At 48.7% G+C, this 10794-nt stretch overlaps 1 protein-coding gene across 1 annotated transcript in view; it reads left to right on the forward strand.

The window, feature by feature from the left end:
- Positions 1–8548, forward strand: part of RpLP1 (Ribosomal protein LP1) — a 60534-nt gene extending 51986 nt beyond the window's left edge. Inside the window, exon 5 of the mRNA XM_075694758.1 lies at positions 8454–8548. Coding sequence (XP_075550873.1) covers positions 8454–8467 — 14 coding nt within the window. The 3' untranslated portion in view covers positions 8468–8548. The remainder of the gene's footprint in view (positions 1–8453) is intronic.
- Positions 8549–10794: the final 2246 nt, after the last annotated feature.

Genomic DNA, 10794 nt, shown 5'->3' on the forward strand with positions numbered 1-10794 from the left:
CAGGAGCCCAAATGATTCTTTTCAGTGTTGGATCAGTGGCAGTCCGTCTTAGAATGCAAGCAGCTAAGGGGGAGATCTCCCCAGCCAAGTAATGATCACATGCTTTTCGGGAGTCCGTAATGATGATTCTCGAATTGGCGTGGGCGGCAGCAAGCGCTATCGCTACTTCCTCAGCTCGCATTGAATTCGGGGCTCGAAAAGAGAGTCCATCAACGTGCATTTCCTGGTGAACAACAACGGCCGTGTAAAATCCCGTGGGCGACGGCCCTGCTACGTTTACATAATATACACCGGGTCGGGAGCAGTGTTGTCTCTCAAGAGCCCGAGCCCGCACTTGTCTGTTTTCGTGCATGTCGGTGTCCATGTTACGGGGGAGCGGGGAGACCCAGAGCATATGGCGCCACAGTACTGGGATACGCTCCATCTCCTCTGGAGTGCAGTCGTGTTGGATGTGTAAGTGGTTTAGCAGGCGGCGCCCAGGGGCCGTCTGCATGAGCAGCGTGTATTGGTTCACAAGGTGGGCCTCCCGCAGCTCCTGGTAGGAGTTTAGCACCCCCAATGCCTGCAGTTTGGCATTAGAGGTAGCCACCGGGAGATCCAGGGCTCGCTTAGTTGCCTTGCGGATGATGGCGTCTATTCGCGCCTCGTCTTGATTAGTAGTGCGGAGATATGGCACGGCGTAGAGGATCCGGCCAGTCACGAAGGCATAGACGAGCCGAAGCGCGTCCCTGCCCCGCTTGTTGGAAACGCGGCGGATCATACGCCCTACATGTTCGCCTACTCTCTTGAGTTTCACAATGGTGGAGTCCGGTCTGAGTCTGTGGTGAATGAAAAGGCCCAGAATACGGAGCTTTTCCACCTCTCTAATAGGACCTCCTGACAGAGAGATGTGAATTGCTGTCCTGTCCTTTGGGTTCGCTCTGACGTGCAGAAGCTCTGATTTCGCTGGAGCACATTGGAGCCCACAGTCCATAGCATACGCATCGACTATGGAAGCGGCCTGCTGAAGGCGGGCCTCCATGTCCCCCAGGCTCCCCTCAGTGGTCCAAATTGTAATGTCATTTGCATATAACGCGTGTTGAATGCCTTCCACCTGGGCCAGTTGGCTTGGGAGGCGCATCATAGCTATGTTGAACAGGAGCAGTGATAACACCGCTCCTCAAGGGGTACCCCGTGTTCCCATCATGTAAGGGCCGTATTCCTCGCCCTCAATCCGAAGGAAGGCCTGGCGATTAGTCAAGAAATCTCTTACATATGCGTAGGCCCTAGCCCCACAATCGGTAGAACTCAAGTTGGCCAGGATGCTTCCGTGTTTAACTTTGTCGAAAGCCCCTTTCAGATCAAGGGCGAGGATGGCTTTGTCCTTGTGTTGCATAGTTGTGGGTCGTATTACATCCCTGTGCAGCGGGAGAAGGACATCCTGTGCAGACATGAGGGGGCAAAACCCGAACAGGGTGACTGCAAAGAAGCCCTTACTCTCCAGGTATGGAGAGAGGCGATCCAGAACCATCGTCTCCATAAGGTTGTCCGTATTCATGGCCTTACCTGTTTTAGGGATAAACGTCGCAAGTGACGTTTTCCACTCGGGAGGGAGTGGACGCCCGTCCCAGATCTGGTTGATGTATTCTAATAAATGGAGGTAGGCTGGGTCCGGCAGGTTCACCAACAGGTTCACTGTTATGTGATCCCATCCCGGAGCCGTACCCCGGCGCATTTTTGCTAAGGCCGCCTTAAGGGCGTGCAACTCAAAAGGGGCATCAAGTGTTTCATTAGGCCTGCCAGAGTATATGTACTCAGGCCCAGGCGGGTCCTCCGTACGACAGAGATATGTCGCACAGTGTGTCCGCAAGTTGCGCCGTCGTACCTTGATACCCTTGCAGAGCCCGCCGGAGCTGCTTTTGCGTCTCCCCTCTCGTTTGGGAGGGGTCGATTAGACTGCGAAAGAGACGCCACATCCCCTTCGAGCTCATCTGATGAGCTGCGGCGTCGCAGCGTGCTATCCAATTTGAATCTGAGAGTTCGGCAGCATACGCTGCAGCCTGCTCTGTGAGTTTGGCTATGCGGTCGCGTAATTTGCTGTTAGTTTTCTGCTTTTTCCACCATTTAATTAAGCTCCGGCGCGCCTCCCACAAATGCAGGAGGTGGGTGTCCACTGCGGGGATCTCTTCGGTGGTTTGTAGTGTTGTGACGTGTTGTTTCTGAATGTTGTATATGTGGTTAGCCCACTCCGCGTAGCCGCCGGAAAATAGTATGGGAGGGATAGTGTGATTTCGGAATTTGTGCCAATCGGTCAGCTTGGCCTGACCCCATTTTTTGCGCGCTGCCTTTGCCATGAGTGTAATCCGGAGGTGATCGCTGCCTAGAGAATCTCCCAAGTTCTCCCAAGCAGCCGCTCTAGCATTTTTAACGAGAGAAAGGTCGGGACACGTGTCGCGGGTTACCGAATTCCCCACTTGGGTGGGATACGCCGGGTCCGTGAGCAACGTGAGGCTGAGGGTCGAGATGAGCTCCGCCAGCTTACGTCCTCTTGCCTGTTCGAAGTGGTAGCCCCAATGAAGGCTGGGAGCATTGAAGTCTCCAACGATCACTAGAGGCTATTTGGCTGCCATTTTTATCGCGCGAAGGAAGATTTCATTAAAAGTTACGCGCGGCTTATGCGGAGGGCAGTATATGTTGAGGATACGTATTGACGGGTCGCGGCGTCTGAGGCAGTACCCGGACCATTGTATATTCTTGCTCGGTACTCAAGTCTAAGTCGACCTGAACCACGGTGTAAGCTTTATTCACCAAGATGCACGTAGAGGCGCCCCCCTGAAAGGTGCTGTAGCCTGATAATTTAGCGTCTATGCCAGGCTCCTGCAGGGCAATGAGTGCCGGCATGCCTCCTAGGGACTGCAGGTAGAGCTGGAGGTGTGACCGTTTGTTCCAAGCTCTGAAACCCCTGCAGTTCCGTTGGATGATCTGGAATTTTTCAAGGTTTTTATCATTCCTATTAGATCTGCTAGCCATCTTGTTCTATTTATTTACGGGCGAGCGGACTAGCTCTGGCCGGGAGCCAGCGCAACCCCAGCGAGGGGCCGCACCGACCCACCAGCTGCAGAGCCTGAACCATGTTCCTCCGCTGCCTGGCGGGAGGCTGTCTTACGTTTGAGGTGAGGGGATTCGCAGCTAGTGGCGTTCTTAATTTGGGTGCTGACCCAGGGCTGCACGGCTTAAAGGACAGAGTCAGTGACCTGGGCCATAAGGTCGGGAAGTGCTTGCGTTAAAGCTGCCTTGAACATGTCCTGGAAGGACTCGCGGACTGCTGACATGATTTGATTCGGGAGGGCCGCCACTTGCTCCTCCAGTTGCTCAGTTTGGCGCTGCAGTGCCTCTAGGCCGGCGACGCGACCAGCAGATCCAACTACCGTGTCCCCGCACTGCCGCGAGACGCTAGTGAGGCAAGCTGTTACGGATGATCCGTCATCCTCGTCATCTGGCTCAGCTTCTTGCATTGGTTCGGATGACCCGGCCTGTTTGGCCTCTAATTCTTGAATTTTGCGCGCTAGAATTTGGTTTTGGCGCCTGAGCTCCTCTACCTGCTGCTGTAGGGCAGTATCGGTAGGGGAGGGACGGGTAGGGGGCCCGGAGACTGCCCTACTCCAACTGCTCACCTGTGGTTGGACGGGTGCCAAGGGCGGGAAGTCCCTGGCGTTGAGGACCCGGGGCACCGCCTGTGTCGCGGACCTGACAGGTTTCGACGTGCCGTGTTTGGCCTTGGTTTCCTGATCGGCTGGCACTTTCTTGGCCTTGGGCGGAGGAGCCTGCTTGGGCCCCGTCATTGTCTTCAGTTTGGATCCGGATGGGGAGCTCGGTTTGATGGCTTTCCAGAACCGCCCGGCACAGTCGGGAGCATGTTGATGTGGCATCATGCGTACAGGGCGCTTGGAGGCCGTTGTGCTGATCTCCGAGGCTTATTGTTCTGCCGGGTCACCCGATGGAGACGACGCACCGCAGTGTTTGCGCGGCGAAAAGTGGAAACGCTGTGTTAACCGAGATGGATGCAATAAGCTGGTACGGTTTATTCGGATGCAAAACACATTATGTTCAATGACCGCTGAGTCAGGGATTTGACTTTGCTACTTTTAAAACGAAGATACTGTTTAAGCGGGTACAGTTTAATGAGGTTTTACTATACGTCTAAACAGCATCTCAAACATTAGCATGTTGAAATAATCTGAACTCTGTTGCATGAACACTGGCGGCAATAATCTAGCTGTCTAATGGGCACTATCACCGGGGGGAAAAAAGCAAAATTTTTAATTGAATAGGACTTCACTACAAAAATTTTACGTGCAAGCACTGCAGTTGGTCATGCCATGTGGCAAAGCGGTTCCTCAATGCAAAGCAGCAGAATGTTGCATGTCTTTCAGTAAACTCGTTTTCTGCTCAGTTTTCCTGTCATGGCATTTCTTGCAGTTTCTATAAGTCATCTTGGCAGGCTGTGCTCCAAATGACAACAAAGGCGGGCCAACGCAAAAAGCGAAACTAAGCAGGCTGTGGCCGCCAGTGTGTTACGGGCTGGTTTGTGTCGACGTCGCTCTGAGTCAGTCTGACAAAAAGGCAGTTTCCTCAGACTAGCTGCTATTCTATCCATCGATAAAATCGGCCACCGACGCAGCTGAATTGCGAGGTCAGCAATCATTCAAAACGCACGCACTGCTTCCAGAGGCGGACATTTTTGCTTGCTTTGTCAATTGCAAAACTTTAGAGCACATTAAAAAATCACTGGTTAGTTGTTTGGGAAACAAAAATGAAGTTCTCCACGCCCATGACGCAGTGTGTCCGCAAGTGCCGCGGAAGGTCTCGAAAGCAGCGTTTCCAACTGTTGATAGCAGGCTAGTGATGCCTAATGGACATGGTAGGGAAATAGTTAAGAGATCTGCCAAAATAGTGCCCTTCCAAATTTGTTGTCTTTTTTCTAACAGCACAAGTTGTGTACCTGTTAGAAGTAGTGCACTTGCAGGGCCATGGCACAGCGCAGTGTTCAAGATATTGAATGTTGCGGTGAACACAGTTTGATGCCTGCATATTACAGTGCTATACCTGTGTTGGGTTTTCAAGGGGGTATTATAGCTGTTCGATATATACAATAATTCAGTATAGGTGGGTTCGATGCATCCGGGTCCACCTTTAAGTTCTTGGTTGGTTTAGGTGCGTTGAAGGACTTGGTTAAAACACCTGCAGGTTGATATTTTCTTTTTTCAATGTGTAAAGCATCAGCCATCCGCTGTGTAACAAACAGCAGACACCATATTCACTTGTTAGTAGCATGGTAACGGACTTAATTGATCAGTTATACCCCAAAGGCAGTGGTCTGCTCCTACATGCCGCACTGGAGCTACTCCGTGCCCCTGGCATGCAGGGGTAGTGATGCAGAGTGCAGTTCAAGCATTCCAGTGGCCTTTGTGGCACATTGTAAGCAAACGTTTTGTCATCCCTAAGACCTTGTGTTCACTGATGTTGTATATGGCTGTAGCGAGTCCACCATGCAGGCAGTTAAAAAAATTCGCTCTGCAGCCACCACTGAATTTACATGTGAACAGAATATAATCATGGTGGAAGCTGCGTTCTTTAATATATATATATATATATATATATATATATATATATATATATATATAGCCAAATGATGCCCTCATGGTGGCTTTGGTCTGTTGTGCTAGAGGTGAACCCTGCAACAATGAAACTGCTGGGGGGTTTGAAAATTTTGTTGTTGTGAAATGAAACATCACAGATAGGGAGTGAGCATAAAACATTGTCAGAATACTGTTAGCCTACTTTGGCTAGCCTTGCACAAAGACCTAGAACCACATTGCTGACCGCATGTGTGCCCCATGCATGTGTCAGCGATGGCAGCATTCTGGTGGAGCAGTATTTTTCGGTCTGTCGCTTTCGAAGGTGCAATCACTTCTGCAAGTTTTTACATGACTAGGCGCTAAATAATTAAAAAACATTTGTCTCGTGCACACCATCACCCGTAGGCGCCAACACGTTCAGTGGTGAGTGCAAAAGTGATCGTATCTCATATCAGTGAAAGCCATCGATAGAGTCCCTTCGCGCAAATCTACCTGCAGTGGCACCAAATCCACACACGATGCCTGTTTGTTGTTAACAAAACCAGCATTTAAAAGCAGGGCATCCTTATTCTGAGACGATCACTCAATCGTTGCTTGCGACAACCCGCAGTGCAGCTGCCATCTCCAGCGCCATAAACAAGCTCGTGTAGCTGTGATGTGTATTTCTTTGTTTTTGCGGCACTGCGCCAGGTATGCAAAAACCAGTCACTCATTGGTTAAGGCATGCAGCCATGACACGTTTACCGGCGCTTGGTTGTTTTTGTAAGCAAAAATTGTAGCACACGTGCAAGTGTAATGCGGCATTTGAGCACTTTTCCTAGTATGGCACCTTTTTGAGCAAGTAATATGCAAGGGAACGTTTCGACGAATTTCGTTAAGGCGGTATTGTAGTTCAGCAACACTTGGGTGTCGATAGAAAAATGCATTGAATTCTATGGACGTTTACCAGGGAGGCGAAAATGTTTCATTATTGTGGGTTTTGACAGTATGAAATGGTGATAGCAGATGTACAATCAGTGCCCTGTGGAGGTGCAAGACCCACATCATGCAGTGTGAACGAGAACTTGTGGCCTCCTCCTCCTGCCCAAGAGCAGGCAAGGAATGCCTGTGTGGCAGTGCACACTGCCTGTTTTTGACAAGCTTGTAGTGCATCGTGCTTCCCAAAGAGCTCCGATCAGACTGGATGCACTGCATAGATCACTCTTTAGAAGTTCTGTCCTGCACAGCTATAGTGAAATCACGTTAGAGGTAGCAACCGTGTCTGCTGTCAGTCTGTATGCCTAGGGCAGGAGGAGGCAGAAACAGGTGGAGCATTCAAGAGCCAGAAAGTGTTATAAACTGTGATGCCATGGCCTCTTGCTTGTTTTCCATATGGAGTCATTTAAATGAGTTCAGCAAGCCTCCTAAAGTGATTGAAATTGAAAATGGCATGCTTTCATTAAGAATTTTGAGTGAGATGTGGCCAAGAGAGTAGCCACTCCTGTAGAACCCGACATGTTCAAAGTGGTCAAAAAGCTGTGCAAACAGCTCTGTCAACAGTAACTGAAAAAAAAAAAACTGCACAGTAATGTTATGTTTGACAAAGACTAAGCATCATCAATCAAGGCTGAAAAAGTGTACTCAAACGTCATTTTGAAAATAAACACCAACAGGGAAAAGAGATGTAGGCTTTAGTATGCACCTGTTTAGCTTTTTTACCACTGTCTCCCAACATACGCCACACCAGAGTGCTCATATATCAAAGCCTGCTGGTGCCAGGGGGAGACTACAGCAGCTGGTGGCCAGGAAGCAGGCTGGGCTTGGCACTTGTGGTCCGTCTGTGCCATGAATCCCACCAACATTTCAAACTATGCAAAACAGCTGCAGTCGAATCCCGCAATAACACATTCTCGCTCAAAGAAATATTTCCGTATCCTCGGCGAACGCCCGTAAGATTAAGTCCATTTTGTAACTTGACAATGAAATGTCGCTGTACTACAATCCCGCATCATCAAAATTTCCTTTCCCTGCCGCTGCGAGGGAAAGCCAACTTTTGAGGGCAATTTTTCACGATGCTTGACTTGATATATCACGAGACAAATGTTGTTATTTGGCGCCAAGTCATGTGAAAACTTGCAAAAGTGATTGTACCTTCGAAAGCGACAGACCAAAAAATACTGCTCCACCAGAATGCTGCCATCGCTGACACATGCATGGGGCACACATGCGGTCAGCAATGTGGTTCTAGGTCTTTGTGCAAGGCTAGCCAAAGTAGGCTAACAGTATTTTGACATTAATGTTTAGTTTTATGCTCACTCCCTATCTGTGATGTTTCATTTCACAACAACAAAATTTTCAAACCCCCCAGCAGTCACTGCTATTTTTGTTTGATGTAAGTGTAATTTTTGCTATATATACTCGGAACTATATACCGTATTTGGAAATTGTTTGATATATAGAGGATAATTGGATGTAAACAGGTTCGATATGGTCGGGTTCGACTGTGATGTGTGTTGTCTACCAAAAAGCTTGTCATGCAGGACTTGTTTTTGTCTAGATAGTGGCAGCACTAGTACCAACTCACCAATTTTTCCTCGAGCTTGGAACAGTAATTTCTATCTAGTGAGGTACTTGTTCTTCAATTTGCATTGGAACGAAATCAGTGTATCAGATAGCCTTTTTGTATTTCTGAAAGATAAGGGCAAATTTCATTTCACAGTGTGAATTTGACAGCTGCCTTGGCAGGCTCTTAAGCTATGTCATGAGCTGGGACAGTTTTTGATTGCGGCCTCTTGCCCTCTGTGTCCCAGTTTTGTTCTGTGATGTTGACTGGCTCTTTTTTTATTCTCTGTCTAGGTCTCTTTGACTGAAGAGGCAGATCCTGTGGAACTGCTGCGCAGCCTGTGAATAAAGCTCAGATTTACCAGTAGTGCTGGTAACAAGACTTGCAACTGCTTGCATCTCAAGTTCTGCAGTCTAACTATCTGGCCACCCAGCAACTTTGTGCTCTAGCTGCATTTGCAACCAACACAGTGCATACAATGTGCAAGTGAGAAATCGGTGTGCTAAGTAATTTGGTGCAAGGGTGGCGTCGCAGAAAGACAATCAGACATGGGCACCCTCACAAGGACCTTGTTCACCCTCATCTGCTCTCTCTACCTGCACGCGCTGCTAAGCATGAGGTTGCAGGATCAAATCGCGGCCAGATTCTCATGTGGGTACGTCAAATGTTGCCTGGTGGTCAAAATAACCTAGAGTCCTCCCCTGTGGAGTGCCTCACAATCAAATCGTGGTTTTGGCACATAAAACCCCAGAATTCAATCTCCCCTCACGTTGTGAGGGAGGGTGCAGCAATGATGGGAGGTTAAATGATAAAAAGGCGATTCATATTGTACAGGAAAGTCCCTCTGATCTTATACACGGTGGGTTTAAAGCAACTTTTTGAAGTGCGCTGGCACGAAGTCTCCTTAGCGCAGATGTTCATAAAAGCCCCACCTGAAAGTTCTGACTAGTCATAAATGACTGCTGATGTTCGCTGTGGTTAAGGCCATTGAAAACCGAGCCACTGAGTGGGAGGAGTGACTGCAACTTTTTGATGTTGCTCCGACATTTGTATTTTTCACTGGTAAGCACACTCCTTTATTCGGAGTAAACAACCTGGAATTTATCTTTTCTTGATCTAATTAGACAAAATTTGAGGTTAATGATTTTCAGTTGCTGATAGTATTGCATACCTGCTAGCCCTCCCGATTCGCCCGGGAGACTCCCAATTTTTTACTGAACTTTCCGATAGTACGATCACTGTCTTATATCTCCCGAAAAGTGGTCTCTGTTTGCGCAATGATGGTTTTTGCGAAACCGGCACCGCGGAATCTACAGCCACATCGTAATAGTCAGCATCACCAACAACGGCCGCACTAGCACCATCGGTATCATCGACTAAGCAGCCAATTACGGTGTCTAGTAAGCTGACCAAAGCTAGAGCCAATGTTGCTCTTGCATTTCATGCATGTCTTTCTCCACGGTGCATCTTGTTGCTGATGCTTGTGTGTATGATCAGTGTTAGCTAGGCCATCTGTGTGCGATGCACCGTGTAAAGTTAGAATCCTCGTGTGCTTGATGCCATGGCACTATCAAAGCCCAGCAAAAAGTATTTGCAGAAGTTTTTGCGATCTTCTGAATTTCTGTCCTTTTTGACATCAAGAAAAGAACATTTTGTATGACGTGTGGATGTGATGTCATCGTGCCTCACGGTGTCAAAGGCAACTTGAAACTGCAGGTTTCCACTGCGAAGCATCAAAGCTAGTTCGCACCGCTGAGCAGCAAGGCAACATAGTGAACTTTCTCCGGAAGAAGTGGACGAAAGGAGGGAGGAGTGCCTGTTCACGAGATTCCTCGTCGAACACAACCTACACCTTCATGTCAGCGACTACGTTGGGCCTCTTCTACGGAAAATGCTTCTGAAATGCAGCGAGGCGAAGCGCTATAGATGTGGACACAACTCTGAAGAATGCGCACGTGGCCAACCTGAAATTTATTTCACGAGCATCGCTCTCGAGTCTTTATTCAGAGTTTCCGCAGCTGCTGCCCCGAGATTCCCATGAATCTGCTGAAGACGCTTTAGATGCTCTCGAAGCTGAGTTTGCCACACTACAGGCGTAGTCTTCCAGAGGACATTTGAATGAAGAAAGGTGGGAAGTGCAGTGGTCTGTGGTTGGAAAAATGAAAAACACTGATGGAAAACATGTTTCACCGAGTTGCGAAGGTGATGCTGGATTTACTCGTGATACCGCATAGCAACGCAGAGTGCGAGATTTTTAGCACGGCTTGAGAAACTAGGACTTGGTTCCACTCAGCAATGTGCAACACCACCCTCCAAGACCTGCTACTAGTGAAGGGCCGTCAGTCTGGACCATGTTTTCAGCAAAGCTACTCTGACAAATTTTTGAAGTGGGCAAAGTCTGCTACTGCAAGGTCCTGAAAAGGACTCTTCCAACACTGCCTTGAACGAAACGCCTCTGCCCGGTCCTACCGGAAGTTGAAACGGTGAATGCAACCCCCCCCCCCCCTCGTTGGCGTGAATAAAGTCTCCCGATTTTTGATGTCGCCAGATTGGCAGGTATGGTATTAGTTGACATATCAACTAAAGGAAGCGTTAAGATGAAAACTGGCGGTAATATAGCTGGAGCTTGTCTTC

Source organism: Dermacentor variabilis, chromosome 6, assembly GCF_050947875.1.
Source record: "Dermacentor variabilis isolate Ectoservices chromosome 6, ASM5094787v1, whole genome shotgun sequence".
In the NCBI taxonomy this organism is placed as follows: domain Eukaryota; kingdom Metazoa; phylum Arthropoda; class Arachnida; order Ixodida; family Ixodidae; genus Dermacentor; species Dermacentor variabilis.